The 17116-nt window shown below is 38.4% G+C and overlaps 2 protein-coding genes across 2 annotated transcripts; one reads left to right on the forward strand and one right to left on the reverse strand.

The window, feature by feature from the left end:
- Positions 1–1886: 1886 nt before the first annotated feature.
- LOC143578580 (WD repeat-containing protein 26 homolog) lies at positions 1887–4673 on the reverse strand. The gene is made up of 3 exons (XM_077062113.1): positions 3741–4673; positions 2249–2875; positions 1887–2121 (listed from the first exon to the last, which is right to left on the reverse strand). Exons 1-3 carry the CDS (start codon positions 4647–4649, stop codon positions 1918–1920), a joined length of 1740 nt encoding a protein of 579 aa, XP_076918228.1. The 5' UTR covers positions 4650–4673; the 3' UTR covers positions 1887–1917.
- Positions 4674–10070: 5397 nt separating this feature from the next.
- On the forward strand, positions 10071–10979 carry LOC143578574 (uncharacterized). Its single transcript, XM_077062109.1, has one exon. The coding sequence runs from the start codon at positions 10071–10073 to the stop codon at positions 10977–10979; it is 909 nt and encodes a 302-aa protein (XP_076918224.1).
- Positions 10980–17116: the final 6137 nt, after the last annotated feature.

Consider the following 17116-nt stretch of genomic DNA (forward strand, 5'->3'; position numbering starts at 1 on the left):
ATATGGAAAAATCACAAAACCTTAAGTTATGAATGACTCATGTCATTGTAGATGTAAACTTTGTTGATTAAGGGTATGTATTATCTATTTATATGTTGCTTTTATATGTCATATTTTTCTTTTTTTTTCATACTGACTATCGTTAATTTATATTTTATCTTTTTATTACCAAAAAGAAAAATAAGTGTGTATATCTCTATGTACCAAAAGGCTCATAGCCTAAAAGTATCAAGGTGTATACGTAATGATTGGCAAGTGGTTGCGGTTTACTCATGTGATGGACAAAGCCAAGTTTGAATTTAGCAGTAAGATTAAAGGGTGTGTGATTTAGTCGCTCTAGAAAAAAGTATCGCTATGTATGTAGAAAAATCAAAATTCGTTAAACAAAAGGAATGACTATGGGAATGTAAATAACTAAAAAAAAAATATTAAAAACATGGGAAATTTGTATTATTTTTTTTACTTACTACTAAGTGTTGACATTAACTATATAATATACCTTTATTTAAGAAAACAAAATCTAAAGAAAATATATAATTCCTCAAACCCTCCCCTCCACCCTTCTCTAGTGCAAATTTAACTTTTTTTAATGACTTTGTTTTTCCTTTTTTTTCTTTTTCATTTTTTAAAAACTACCAACAAAGAAAATTTTTATTTATCACATATAAATTGAATAGCAAGATGCTAACTACATCACCAACTTACATTACAACCATAAAAGTAAACACACTATTTTTGAGAACCCCCCCCCCCCCCACCCACCCACCACCAAATTATATTACAAATTAAACGAACTCCACTTCTCCCATGAAAAGCTTGGTACCTTAGATCTATTACGTACCCAAAGCTTTAATCTCCCATATCACTATTCATAGCTGAGCCGGTTTCCTATTAAACGTCATATCATTCTTCACCTTCCAAATACACCAAATCTTAACGAGACAATCAAATATAACCGGGAATTTATATATAACTCCGACAAATCTTAGCTTTCCTTTCTGGCAACCGCGAATTTATATATAACTCCGACAAATCCCCAGTCCAACGCAAATATAACCGGCACCTTACACCATTAACTTACGAAGATTCTTGTTTATAGTTTTGTGCTAACAGATAAAACTGTCATTATTAATTTATTATAGGAATCTCTTAATATCTTATTTTCTGTTTTTATTCACACACAAGCCTACATAACCATGTCCAAGAAGCCTCTTCGGATCCTCTGTTAACAAGAAGCCTTTCATCGATCTGTCCGAACGAAAAGGTTTCAATGGCTAAGGAAATGATCAAAGCTTCTGTCAGAATCTCCAACCACCATGAACACCACCGCCGTCACCACCACCGCCAGCTAAACAACTTGAAGCCCAAAGTTTACATCACTCACTCATCAAGCTTCAAGACCCTTGTTCAATAACTCACCTGAAACAATACCGTTTCGGCCATCTCTCCACCTCCACACGAAGATGACACCCGTGGCTCATATATTAAGCATGAAGACAGCCGTAACGCTTGTGTCCTAGAAACCGGTGTCCTAGAAACCGGGAATCAGATTGATCTTCTTGATGTTGATTCGTTTGCTAAATTGTTTGATTAACCAAACGTTGCGAATATTGTGTATATATCCGTTACAATCTTCCATTGTATGATCGTGTATATATACGCGTCGTAAAAGGAGTTTAAATATGAGTATGAGATTGTTATTTCTTATTGGAATATACTAAGTATTTAGGTGACATCCACATAACAATATCAACTAAACAAATCAAAATGGAAACAAACCACAATCAAAAGCAAGCATTTCAAAATATCATCAAAAAGGAAGCCCAGGTACGAAGTATTTACATGAACTCAATAGCAAGAAAGATAAACGAGTAATGCGAGTTCTTGGTACCTCTCTTAATTACGAACATGAAATCCTTAACTTGCACCATTGCAATAACTAATGCGACTATTAGAACCGGGGCCCACATGATTCAAACCCCAAATCCGTATGGTCCGGTCATCACTACCCGAGGCCAGCATATGTGGGTTCACCGGGTTCCAGCTCACGCAGTTTACAACACCCGAATGACCTCCCAATGTTTCAATAAGCTCTCCGGATCTTTTGTGCCATATGTAAACCTACACGCATGTTATAAAAACTAAGGGGTTTAATAATAAAAATATAAAGTCCAGGGACTAATCTGCAAATTCAGCAAAAACCGATAGCGCGTTTTTAACGATTGCACGATAAAAATATAAAATATACCTGCGAATCTTCACTGCCACTGGCGATAAACGCTTGCTGAAATCCACCAAAGCAGGCTCGAACAATAAAATGAGAACGCTTATGACCCTTGTACTTTGAAATAAGTCGAATTTCACCCTGAACATTCCAAAGGTGTAACTCTTCATTCGCAAGACTAACCAGCAACAACTTATTATCCTCGGATAATGTAAACGAAACTATGATTTCATCCTCTTTGATCCACTTTTCGGCCCCTGAATGTTTGTCAAGAATAAGTACTGCATTATCCTTAAAAAGCGTCACTAATTTCCCATCAACCGTCATTTGCAAGTCCGAAATTTTAATAGTCTTTTCTCCATCAAAGAAATTTGTCTCATTTCCATCCAAATCCCACACAATTACGGTTTTATCCGTTAAACCAGAGAAAATATATTTCCCATTTGGACACCAACTGCAAGAAACCGAACCAACAAGACCTTTTCCATAAACTTGCAGACATTCACCCGATGAAACGTCCCAACGCCTGATAACTTCTTCTAGACTACATGTTAAGATTTGATTATCACACGGGCTCCATGAAACACTTGAAACGGGCTTTTGGTGGCCCGTTAATCTACGCTTCAACACAAGTCTACCATCCAGATTAACCTTTAAGAACAAAAGATAAACAGATTATTAAACTTTCTGCAACTAATTTGTAATTCTTTTTACAGAAAATTGCACAAATGGTCCCTGTGGTTTGACCATATTGCAAGTTTGGTCCCCAGATTTTAAATATAGCTATCTTAGTCCAAACTTTCTAAAAACGTGCAACCCTCTCACAAATATTTGGACTAAGTTTGCAATTTTAAAATAGAGTGAACTGTGGTTTGTCCAAAACTGCGGATTTAGTCCAATAGTTTCAAATCAGAGATTTCCGTCCCTGTGGTTTCATTTCACTTGCAATTAAACCCGCCCCACTAACCCCGTTAAGTCTGATCGTTAAACCCATCAGCATATCCCTCACGTGAGGGGCAATTTTGTTCTTTTTTTCGCCAAATACACCTCAGACCCTCACGCGAGTGGGCTTGCGAATTAGGGTTGGGGTTTATTTGCTTGAGAAAAAGGACAAAACTGCCCCTCACGTGAGGGGCACACTGACGGATTTAACGACCATACTTAACAGAGTTAGTGGGGTCGGGTTTAATTGCAAGTGAAATGAAACCACAGGGACGAAAATCGCAGATTTGAAACTATTGGACTAAAACTACAGATTCAAACAAACCGCAGGGACGAAAACTGCAGTTTACTCTTTAAAATATGAAGACCGAACTTGCAATATGGTCTAAACCATTTATGCAATTTTCTCTTCATACAATTAACAAATGAAATAAAACAGATTATGTAAGCAATATCACTATAATAATAATAATCTAAATCTTTGAATGCAATGAGTTAGCTAAATAAAAGTGACCAAAAGAATAGAATAAAAATGATTAGCTAAATAATAACAAAAGAAATTATCAGTTATCACCTCCCAAATAATTGCAGAACAATCACTAGACGACGAAGCCAAATACTTCCCATTTTTAGAAAACTTCAAGTACCAAACTTCGTCACGGTGATCATGCAGAATCTGCACAGTTTTTGCAGGAATATTATCTTTTCCACAACGATGATCAGTGAACAACGAATGTTCACCGATTAAAGAATTGTGAAACAAACAATTAACATGCTGCGAGTCAATAGCTTGTTCTACTAGCTGCAGCAGTCTTTTATCCGGTGTCATCATTGTTGAAGGTAATAACTTCTGTAAATCCTCAAGTAGCTTTGACCTGGCCTTTGACTTGACCAAATCTTGGCCATTGTTGACCTGATTTGAACGAGACAAAACGAGCGAAGAAAGCTCTCGGACCCTGATTGTGTTTACCGAAAGAGGTTCTATCTCGGTCCTTAGTGTGGTCAAAGCATCCATAACCTTTTCATCATCCAAAAGCTCTAAAAACTTCTGTTGTAATATTATAAAGCATGCTAATTTAATAACGGTTTCGTCTACTATGCCAATCTTATGCAAAGAAGCTACGCTTTCGTCCCAACAACCGTCAAGAATTTGTTTAATGAAAACAGTAACTTTAGATGAATGCAAAGTTACTCCTGATTCTTGTTCAAGATGAGCAGCGGTTTTATTATACCCAAGAGAGTATAATGCTTCAGTTATGATTCGAACAAACTCGACTTTTTTAACTCCTTTTGAACCAATTGATTCATCAAACTTGACTTTTTTAACGCCTTTTGAACCGATTAACTCATCATTTACGGGTCGGGCCAGTGACGAACCCATTGAGCGAGATGAAGGGTATTTTAGTAAATTGCCGTTTGAATGATCGCTATAGGATGATTTCAAACGTTTTGAAGGTGGTTCCTCATCATTTACACCTCTCATGAATTGCCAATCAATCCATATGAACACAGAGATTGTTTAGCTGCAAATAATTTCCTGAATGTAGAAGTTAGAAAGTAAAATAAGTTAAAATAACACCAACTCGAGTATAAAGTTTGTAAATTTGCGACATGACATGAAAGCACAAACCTAACACGAAGTTCGTGGATTCGGTTTGGCATAAACGGGTTCGGGTTAGTTTCAAACCTGCGAACCCGTTTAGCTAAACAGGTCAGGTTCAGTGGTCAACCCGATGAGTTTGCGGGTTGACCCGTTTAACCCATTTATTTTACATTGTTTTTAAATGTGTTTTGTATAATCAATTAAACTTGTTGGGTATCTTACATCAAAACTTAAAACTAAAAAAAATAATAATTTTGACACAAGATGATAATTAAAATGCAATTATTTTATATAAATTTGTATTTATTTTGTTGTAAAAATATAAATTTAAAAAAAATCAGGTCAAACGGGTCATGTTCGGGTCAACCTACAAATGCGCGGTTCATGTTCAGGTTTGCGTGTCTTACAAGATTTTCAGGTTCGGGTCGGGTTAGTTTCAAGCACGCTACCGTTTAGCTAAACAGGTCGGGCTCAGGTCAACCCATGGGTTCGTGATTTGACCCGTATAACCCATTTATTTTGCAACTTTTTATAAATGTGTTTTGTGTAATAGATTAAATTAGTTGGTTATCTTATGCCAAAATTTAAAACTAAAAAGAAAATTGACATAAGATTTCATAATTAATTATTTTAAAATGTAAATGCTTTATATAAATTTGTATTTTTTGTTGTAAAAAATGTAAACTTAAAAAATTAATACGTGAAAACTAACAAAAAATCGGGTCAAACGGGTCATGTTCGGGTCAACCCACAAATACACGGTTCATGTTCAGGCTCATGTGTCTTACATGATTTTCAGATTCGGGTCGGGTTAGACTGGCCAACCTGCAAACACGACCCGTTTAACACCCCTACCGAAGAAAATTGACAAAAGATTTTAAAACTAATATGTAATTGTTTTATATAAATTTGTGATTTTTTGTTGTGAAAATGAAAAATTAAAGCATTAATACGTGAAAACTAAAAAAAAATCGGGTCAAACGGGTCATGTCCGGGTCGACCCACAAATGTGCGGATCATGTTCAGGTTCAGGTCGATTTTCGGGTTCAGGTCAGGTTAGACAGACCAACCCGCAAACACGACCCGTTTAACACTTCTACGGTGAAGTACTTAAAGATATCATAACATTGAATATCAATTCCTCTGTTTCATTGTTATAAAAATCATTTCTTTGTTAAACTTTCAAATGCATACCAACTCCAAACATAATAATAATAATAATAATAATAATAATAATAATAACAATAATAATAATAATAATAATAATAATAATAATAATAAAAATGTTAACTGATCATCAAAAATTAAAACCCTTCAAATTTAAAAAAACTAGTACATCAAACTTATTATTATAACATTTTAATTAACTTGTAAACTTAACACAAATGTTCATCAACAAACAACATACAAATACATCAATCAACAAATTAATGTTGGGTTATAACATAAATAATATGTGGGTTTAGTAATGGAAGGTTAGGGTTCGATACCTGACGGCAGGAGAAGAAATCGGTGCAGTTGTTGACCACTGAATTGAATCGCATTTGAGTTTGGCTTTATAGCATAGGCCTACTGGGCTTATTAGTTAGTATTATGCAAATTCTTAGGAATCATATACAAATTTAATTCTTGTTGTATTTATATGTTTAATTATTATTTCTAGTGAAATGATGACAGTAAGTAACTTGTGTGTTACGGGCTGACTCGTGTTGTTTAAAATATTATGCCAGTGTCACGTAGTTAATGGATTTTAACTAAAAGCATTCAGAGCAATAAAACGTCACACCATATTCTAAACTTTTCTTAAAAACCTTCACTATTCTTAAAAACAAATATTCCACAAACCTTAAGTAAAATATTATAATTGTGTGTATTAGAGGTGCACAAACCGGTTTGGTCACCAAAAGTCAAAACCGGTTGGTTTCGGTTCGGGTTAAAACCGGTTTCTTACAATGTTACGATCGGTTTCGGTTGGGGGTTTTGATTGGTTTCAGTTCGGGTTTTGACCGGTTTCGGTTCAGTTAAACGGCTTGGAACCAGTTTTGGTGGAGAAAATTACAAACTGTTCCGAACCTACGGTTTCAATCGGTTCAAAACTAGTTTCTACATAATCAATTTCGGTTCATTTTTGAGTCAGTTCGGTTAACTGGTTTATTTGTCCACATCTAGAGAGAGAGATAAAAAGGGTGGCCCCATCTTGTATTCACAAACCTCACCTTCAGAAACTTGCTCCACAACAAGGGAAGTTTGCCACCCCAAGTCGATTCATTTGCCACATCATCCGGACCTCGAACTGTGTAGCATGTTGTAGAAGCTCTAAGAGCATATACAATGTGTGCCACATCCTGGGGTCTAAGAGGATGTGGCACACGTGGACGGGAGGCAGGCGGAAGAGTCATGTTGTGGAGCCAAAGTCTGACAGGTGGGTTCGTCTTTGGGAGCCGTGGAGTGGACGGTTGAGGTAGGACCCTTCTCTCACATCACATGTATACATACATATTATTTATATATAATTTTAATAATAATTGTTAATGGGTTTATAGAGGTTTGGCATTAGGGAATGAAGTGGTTTTTTAGAAAAGTTTGGAGTCTGATATGGCAGTTTGAGGAGGTTTGGCGTTGTAAATGTTCTAACCCACACTTTAACAAGTGTGTTGTGGCTTAACTAATCTAAAAATGGGGGGGGGGGGGAATGTAGGTGTGTGTTTACATGTGACTGGTGGAAAAGTGGACGTGAGAGGGCGCTAGGAGAATGGCGTCGATGGGCTAAGACTGTTTGGCACCAGCCGCCAGCATGGTAATGGTGGTGTTGTGGTTTGGTGATGAATTAAGCGTTAAAATGATGTTTAGATGGCTTTAACATCTCTACAACGATCAGCCTAATTATAATTTATAAAAGGTTACAAAGTCATATCAATAATGTAGTTTTACTTTCTTTTTGTTTAAATTAGGCGGTTGTTATGTGGAAAAACAATATACTTTTTTTTAATAATTTTAATTTGACTTATGTATTGTATTATAGTTTGATAATTAAACTGGTTTACGTATATTATTAAAATATATGTTTAAACACAATTTAATTATACATTCTTTTTCATATCAACTAGAGTTCTAGACAACAAAATTACAAGTACTACTTTTGTTAATGTGTAAATGCAACAATCGCATATGAAAGTGTGACCATATTTTTCAACAAAGTTATGACATGACATAGATGCTCAATATAAACTACAGAGATATGATAAATAAACATGGCACTGCCGACCAGGCCATCATCCCAAATGAAATACTCGCCATTAAAGAAATCACATCTTTTGCATCTTACCATGAAAGAAATATGGTACATTTGTAGTCAATAAGTCGTCAGTATTGGATATTTTAGGTTTATTATTATGAGCCACGGGCCCGTTAGGTTACTAAGGTTTGCATTAAGTTTTGAGCCCGGATCAACCGGCGTTGTTGCGGGTTTGCAATATGTCATGTTTGCACGAGCAAGTATATCATTAGCATAGGAGCTTTGGGATAAAAATAGACCACCTGTGTGACGGGTAACATTAATTCCAAGGAAGTGGTGCAAGGGACCAAGGTCACACATTTTAAACTCGCTGAAGAGAGACTTGATCACGTGTTGTAGTAGTTTGTCATTTGAGGCTGTTAAAATAATATCATCCACGTACAACAGAAGGTAAGCTAAGTCATTTCCCCTTTTGTAAACGAAAAACGAGGTGTCACTAACGGTGCTACAGAACCTGCATTTTGTTAAATATGTTGCGAATCTATCGTACCAGGCGCGCGGTGCTTGTTTCAAATCATATAACGATTTTGTTAACCTGCACACATGGTTAGGAAAACGTTCATCTGTGTAACCCGAAGGTTGAAACATGTATACGGTTTTGTTGAGGTTTCCGTGTAAAAATGCATTTTTAACATCGAGTTGGTGAATGTTCCAACCCCGAGAAACTGATATATTTAATCCCGATTGGTTAAAGATAAAAATGAGGGTGGCTAGGTCGATCTCGAGGGGAGGATAAGAAGGAGATCAAATTCAAATATATCAAGTTTTATTTATGTTTATCTTTTATTAGTTTCCTAGTTGTAGTCAAATTGTTTTACTAGTTTCCTAATTCTAGTCAAGTTATGATTGTTAGGTCTATAAATACTTTGAAGTGTTTCATTAATAATAAGAGAAGAGAAGTTGAAGTTTAAGTTTTAAAAGAAGTTCAATAATTCGTTTGCTGCTTCCAAGTTCTTATATTCTTCTCCAGCTACTAAATTCAAGAAGTTGAATTAATAATATCGTCACAATATTTAATTCCTAAAAGGAATTATTAGTTCTTGTTTTTTCCACTTCCACCGATCAGAACCATATATATTTTCACCGCCGATTTCCGTGATTACGACTCAAGTTTCACAATCCAGTTTCTCACCAATTATTCTCCAACAATTCAAATTGTTGGAAAAAAAAACAAAATTGGATCTAGAACTCTTAAATTTGAGTTGTGTTACTGTAACTTGAACACGGAAACGGAACTCGTACGCACCTGTGAAGGATTATTGTTTTTGTGGTCAATAATTGAGGTGGGATTCCTATCAAGACAATAATAAATATTGTGATGTTTCGAAATAAAGGAGCTGAATATTATTAACTTGAAAACTCTTCTCTCTTATCATTCTTAATAAAACTTCAACTATTTATAGGCTAACAATCCTAACATGACTAGAGATAGTCATGTTATTGACCTCAAAAACATTAATCTTTCACATATGCGTAGGAGTTCAGTTTCCGTGTTCAAGTTAGAGTAACACAACTCAAATTTAAGAGTTCTAGATCCAATTTTGGTTTTTTCCAACAATTTGGTATCAAGAGCGTAGGCGATCTACGATCTTTGGGAAGTTCAAGAACGGTGTGGGGCGACTAACCACATCAAATCAGAAACTCGAAGACCGGGTATTATGGCGGATGAAAGACCGATTGTGCAAGCAAGGGAGCCAAGTTCAACTTCGTTGCAGTGTCCGAAGTTAACAAAAACAAACTACAACACGTGGGTTGTAATTACGGAATCAATCCTTGATGCTCAAGGATTATGGGAGGTGGTGAACGGAGAAGCCATAGATGACAGAAAGAACAAGATGGCTAGGGCTATTATTTTACAAGCCTTACCGGAAAACGTGCTGATGCAAGTTGCAAGAACCCGTGATGCTCATGAGATTTGGGAATCACTAAGGGTAAGATTTCTTGGGGCTGATCGTGTGCAATAAGCTCGCTTACGATCATTAAAGCGAGATTTTAATCAATTGAAGATGGGTGAAAAAGAATCCGTTGAAGACTTTGCCGGGAAGATAACGGAATACGCCTCGCAATTTGATAGCTTGGGTAGTCCAATGGAAGATCATGAACTCGTAAAAAAACTGCTCGACAGCGTTCCGGACCATTTTATTGCTATTGTAGCAACTATCGAACAGTGGGCCGATCTTAACAATATGGTGTTTGAAGATTGTATAGCAAGGTTAAAGGCTTTTGAAGAGAGAATCAAAGGCAAGGAAGCAATGGCCGAGATGGGAAAATTACTGTATGCCAAAAACGATTATCAAGGAAAAAAGGACACCGATCATGATCGGAAAAATTATGCTCGGGGTCGTGGCACCTCGAGTTATGACCAACGGGGCCGTGGAAGAGGCCGTGGTCGAGGTTCAAGTAGAGGACGAGGTCGGTTCAATCAGAACTATGATAACCGAAGAGACAGTAACCAACCGAACACGAACAACCAAGGAAGAGACGGCAATCAAGGTACTAGTCATAACATTCAAAATAGTCAAAATCAAGGTAGAGATAACAGCGGTGTTCGGTGTTATAATTGTAATGTTTTGGGCCACTTTGCGTGGGAATGTCCGAGACTACCGACTCAAGAAGCAAATCTGAACCAAGCTGAGGCCAAGCCGCCAACTCTTATGATGGCCTCGGTTGAAGTTGATAAAGAACAAGTTATGTTGAATGAGGAGAAGGTTTATCCAATCAGTTATGCAAACGACTCGGTAAGCGATTCAATTTGGTATTTAGATAATGGAGCGTCTAATCACATGACCGGGTGTGAAGCCCACTTTGCCCACATTGATTATCGAGTGAGCGGTTTGGTGAAATTTGGAGACAGGTCCAAAGTGAATATTAAAGGGAGAGGTTCCATTATTTTCGATTGCAAGAATGGTGAGTAGCGGGTTATGAATGACGTCTATTACATACCCGACTTATGTAGCAACATATTGAGCATTGGTCAGTTTACCGAAGAAGGGTGTAAGGTTTGGATAGCAAACGACCACTTGTAGTTATACGAGGAAGGATATCGCTTGCTAATGAGAGTCCCGAGAAGTCCAAACCGTCTTTATAAGATCGAGCCCAGAATTGAAACCCCGGTATGTCTTTTAGCTTCCATTAAAGACCAAGGATGGCTATAGCACGCTAGACTTGGTCATGTTAATTTTGAAACATTAACTAATATGAAGACTAAAAATATGGTGCATGGCGATATTCAAACTTTGCATGGTGAGCATGTTTGCAATGCATGTATGCTAGGCAAACATAGTAGAAACCCGTTTCCTAAAACCACCATGTTCCGTGCCACGAGACCATTTGAGTTGGTTCACACCGATTTATTTGGACCAATCTCACCTCCTACTTTGGGAGGAAACCGGTATTTTATGCTTCTTGTAGATGATCATACGAGGTATATGTGGGTTTATACTATTAAAAATAAGAATAATGCTTTGGGTATTTTCAAAAAGTTTAAACAGGAAGTAGAGTTAGAGCATTCGCTAAAGGTTAAAGCTCTAAGAAGCGATCGAGGTGGCGAGTTTCTCAACAAACTTTTCACCGAATATTGTGATCAAGAAGGAGTAAAAAGAATGTTTACGGTTCCTTACTCTCCTCAACAAAACGGTGGAGTCGAAAGGCGAAATCGAACGGTCCTAAATGCAACAAGAAGTATGATGAAAGCTATGGACCTTCCACAAAACTTATGGGGAGAAACGGTGAGACACTCGGTTTACGTGTTGAATCGGGTACCTACTAAAGCATTGAAGACGGTAACCCCCTATGAAGCCTTGAAGGGCCGAAAGCCCAACATAACACACGTACAAGTGTTTGGGTGCTTAACGTACATGAAGATACCCACCGCCAACCTTCAAAAATTAGATGACCGAAGCTTGGAGGTTGTACATCTCGGAACCGAACCGAGATCAAAAGCTTACAAATTGTACGACCCGGCTCAAAACCGTATTTATGTGAGCCGAGATGTCCGTTTTGAAGAAAGTCAAAAGTTTGACTGGTCTCGACATACCGACTCGTGTCAAGTCGGAACCGGACCTGAATGGGTTGAATTTATAATCAAGCCGGTCCAAGAAGAAGTTCAACAAGAAGTTCCAGCAGTCGAGAACGAACACCCAACAGACCTTAACGGGCCTGGATTTGAAGACCAACCGGAAAGAAATCCCGAACCTAAGCTGCGAAGAACTGGTTGTCAGTCGGTCCCTCCAGAAAGGTTTGAAGATTATGTAATGTTTTGTGAAGGAGAATGTCTTCTCCTAGATGAAAAGCCATCTACTTTTGAAGAGGCAAAGAATTCCAAAAAATGGCGAGAAGCAATGAGATACGAATTAGTCTCAATCGAACAAAACAATACGTGGGACTTATGTAACCGACCACTGGGTCACAAGGCGATTGGTTTGAAATGAGTGTTTAAAACCAAACGTGATGCAGACTGGTCAATAACAAAGTACAAAGCAAGATTAGTCGCGAAGGGGTACGTGCAAGAGCACAGGGTAGACTTTGATGAGGTTTTTGCCTCGGTGGCGAGAATGAAAACTGTACGTTTGATTTTAGCAATTGCGGCGAATTATGGTTGGTTCGTTTACCATTTGGACGTTAAATCGGCGTTCTTAAATGGCGAGCTGAAGGAAGAAGTGTACGTGAAGCAGCCTAATGGTTTTGAAGTTCCCGGGAAACACGGTATGGTTTATAAGTTACGAAAGGCTTTATACGGTCTTCGCCAAGCCCCACGAGCTTGGAATGAAAAACTCGACAAAACGTTAAAAGGTTTGGATTTTATTCGATGTCCGAGAGAACCAGCGGTGTACAAGCGGAATACAAGAACCGACATTCTCATTGTTGGTGTATATGTCGATGATCTTATCGCGACTGGTTCGAATGAAGCCGAGATTAAAAAATTCAAAAGTCAAAAGAAGCATGAGATAAAGTTGAAACAAGAAGCTTATGCTAATAAAATTTTAATGAGTGCAGGTTTAAGTGAGTGCAACCCGACTCGATTTCCTATGGAACATCGGTTGCAAGTGACTAAAGATGAAGAAGGCGAGCCCGTTGATGCAACCGAATATCGGAGAATAATCAGTACCTTAAGGTATTTAACACACACGAGGCCTGATTTGAGTTACTCAGTTGGAGTTGCTAGTAGGTTCATGCAAGAACCGAAACAATCCCATATGCAGATTCTGAAGTATATATTACGATATGTACAAGGCACAAGTGGATATGGTTTAACGTATGGATGCGGTAGTAGGGAGTTGATTGGTTTTTGTGATAGTAGTTATGGTATGGATCAAACGGATGGACGAGGTACCACCGGAATGGCGTTTTATTATGGTGGTTCATTGATCTCATGGCTTTCACAAAAGCAACAAACTGTAGCCTTGTCATCGTGTCAATCTGAGTATATGGCAGCAGCAACTGCGGCTTGTCAAGCTATATGGTTAAGGGGATTGTTAAGCGAGTTGACCGGGCATGAAGAAAAGGTGGTGACGTTGCATGTGGATAATAGATCTGCTATTTATTTGATGAAGAATCCCGTGTTTCATGGAAGAAGTAAGCATATCAATATTAGATTTCACTTCATTCGTGAATGTATTGAACGTGGTGAAGTCCAAGTTGAGCATATTAGTGGAGAGAAACAAAAGGCGGATATTCTTACAAAAGCGCTACCGAAGTTAAAGTTTGAAGAGATGAGGAAATTGCTCGGGATTGAAGATCTGAAATGAACGAATCAAGATTAAGGGGGTGAATGATATATTTAATCCCGATTCGTTAAAGATAAAAACGAGGGTGGCTAGGTCGATCTCAAGGGGAGGATAAGGAGGAGATCAAATTCAAATATATCAAATTTTATTTATGTTTATCTTTTATTAGTTTCCTAGTTGTAGTCAAATTGTTTTACTAGCTTCCTATTTCTAGTCAAGTTATGATTGTTAGGTGTATAAATACTTTGAAGTTTTTCATTAATAATAAGAGAAGAGAAGTTGAAGTTTAAGTTTTAAAAGAAGTTCAATAATTCGTTTGTTGCTTCGAAGTTCTTATATTCTTCTCCAGCTACTAAATTCAAGAAGTTGAATTAATAATATCGTCACAATATTTAATTCCTAAAAGGAATTATTAGTTCTTGTTTTTTCCACTTCCACCGATCAGAACCATATGTATTTTCACCGCCAATTTCCGTGATTACGACTCAAGTTTCACAATCCAGTTTCTCACCAGTTATTCTCCAATAGAAACCGCAAGACTAAGCACGGTACGAATAGTAGTGGGCTTTACAACCGGGCTAAATGTCTCGTCACAATCTATGCCAATTTGTCGACTTTTCCCGTTGACAACTAGCCGAGCCTTGTACCGTTGAAGAGAACCATTCGCGTTGAATTTGTGGCGATATAGCCACATACACCGGATGATGTTCGTGTCTGGCGGTCGAGGAACAAGAACCCAAGTTTTATTATCCATCAAGGCTTTAAATTCGTCGGTCATGGCGGCACGCCATTTGGATCGGTAAGGGCCTTTAAGTGTGAGGTGGGTATGGGTGAGATTGTGGTTTCGGTTTGGGCATGGAGGTTAAGATGCGTTATGGGGCGAAATGTTCTGACTTTTGACCGGGTGATCATTAGATGAGATGATGTCGGTTGTGGAGGTGGTAAATTGACAGGTTGTGGCTCAATGTTGTCATTTATATTTTGGAGTGTGGTGGGTGATAGGGGCTGTTGAGTTGCATGAGAGGGTGAGGGTGCTAAGGTAACAGGAGGGGAAAGTTGGTTTGTGGACGTAGGTGGAGGGTTAGGATATGGTTCTGTAGGTGGTGGTGAGGGTTGGTATATAAGGGGTGAGATGCTATCATCTAAGAATGTGTAGTTTTGTGAGGATGAGGACGAGACGGAAGCGAACGGGAAAGACGACTCATCGAACGTGACATGTCAGGGAGAAAAAAAAAACCTTGCCGGAGGCAATGTCAACGGTAGCCTCTATAATCGGCCGGGTAACCGAGAAAGACACATTTAATGGATCGTGGTGCGAGTTTGTTGGGTCGAGTGGAGTTAGTATTAGGATAACATGTGCATCCAAATACTTTCAGATGATCATAGGTTGGGTCTTTTAGGTAGAGGGCAGATATGGGGGTTCGGAAATGGAGGATTTTAGTTGGTAATATGTTGTGAATATAGCATGCCGTGTGAAGTGCTTCAACCCAAAAGGATGGGGGAAGAGAGGCATGCGTAAGGCGTGCTAACATTATTTCATTTAGTCGTCGGATCATACGTTCCGATTTCCCGTTTTGTTGAGAAGTTTGTGGGCATGAAAAATGAATTTGTAGGCCATTTTTGTTTGCAAATGAATTAAATTGGTGATTATCAAATTCACCCCCTAAGTCACATTGAAACGACTTAATAATAATATTAAATTGTGCTCGAATATAGGTATGAAAATGAGAGAATTTGGTATAGGTTTCGGATTTAAATTTTTAAGGAAATACCCAAGTGTATTGGGTGAAATCATCCACAAGAAGTCAAGAACCACGTAATATTTGTAACTTGTTTTGCTTGGGATGGGCGACGTCTACAAATCACAATGCACAATATCAAAGGGTAAAATAGTACTTGAATTAGAAACTGAAAACGGTAACCGTTTGTGCTTAGACAATTGACACGAGTTGCAAACTAAAGTCTTAGCACGCTTATTACATGAAATAAGTTTATTCGAAACAAGAAAATCGAAAACTGGAAATCCCGGATGACCCAAGCGATCATGCCAGGGGTCTCGAGAGATGGCTGCACAAACAGTAGACTCTGCGGGAAGGACTGGATAGGTGAGCGGGTAAAGGCTACTCGAGCTGCTGTGGCGCGATAACATCATGCCAGTCTTGTAATCCTTCACAGAGAAACCATAAGGATCAAAATCAACTGAAACATTATTATCAATTGAAAACTTTCTAACGGAGATAAGATTCTTAATGACATTAGGTGCATATAAGATATTGTTTAGGTGTAACGGACGGGATAAGGTTGTCAAGGTTGAATGACCCGATCCAAGTATTAGCATGGGCTGTCCATTACCTACAAAAATAGAACCAATAGGACAATTAACTGATGGGTTAGTAATTTTACCTTGATCTCCAGTCAAGTGGTCCGTAACACCCGAATCCATGTGCCAATAATCATCCCCGGAATCCATAGTCATTGCTTGAAGAGCTTCACCCAATTGAGTGGGTTGTAATGGATCAACAGAAGCAAAGTTGGCCTGATTTGGAGTAGCAGATGGTCCAGTGGGCTGTGAGGTTTGTTGGTGTGGGTTAGATGGGCCACGACTAGAAGAAGCAGCCCATGGTGGAGATGGGCCAGCCCAAGGTTAAGCCCACCCAGCCTGAGTCAGGAACGGGCATGGAGGAGGGGTCCAATATGCCCAGTATAGTGCGCGTGCCATGGAGTTCGACCAACCAGGTTGCTGGACTTGAGGATGGGCTTGGGCTTGTGACTGAGAGTTGTTTGGACCTCTACTACGTGGGCCTAGATTGGTGTTGGAGCGGCGAGTGTTCTGACTCGTGGGCTCATAATAATAAACCTAAAATATCCAATAGTCAGAGGCACCAACTTTGTTCCCGACAACTCCAAACCCGTAAACAATAACAAAAAGGTTTTAACTGGCCCTGCCTAAATACGCATTCCCCCTCTTTGACGTCCGCCATTGGAATGGTGCCTCCCCCATTGGCGTTCCTCTCCTTCTCTTCATAATGGTGTGTAGTGCCCGTCTTGGTGACATGCAGTGAGTTTAACGCCCACTATACATGGTTTTGTTGTGCAATGGTCATTTCACGTCACAATGCACGGGTAAAAATCCCTGATTTAAATAATTAGAAACTTCATATTCAAATTACAATAATAAATATCTTCAAACTTAATGCATTTCATCATCCGATACCGAACAAAAACTTGTATTCTAATTGTATGAAAGTGTACAGTAAATACTAAATATGTTTATTCTCAACCGGTTTAAGGTTTAAGTATAGATATGAAAATACTTTGACGTTGCC

The sequence above is a fragment of the Bidens hawaiensis genome, unplaced genomic scaffold (genome assembly GCF_021521415.1).
Source record: "Bidens hawaiensis isolate Kalapana, Puna unplaced genomic scaffold, B.hawaiensis_p1.1 tig00029296_1, whole genome shotgun sequence".
In the NCBI taxonomy this organism is placed as follows: domain Eukaryota; kingdom Viridiplantae; phylum Streptophyta; class Magnoliopsida; order Asterales; family Asteraceae; genus Bidens; species Bidens hawaiensis.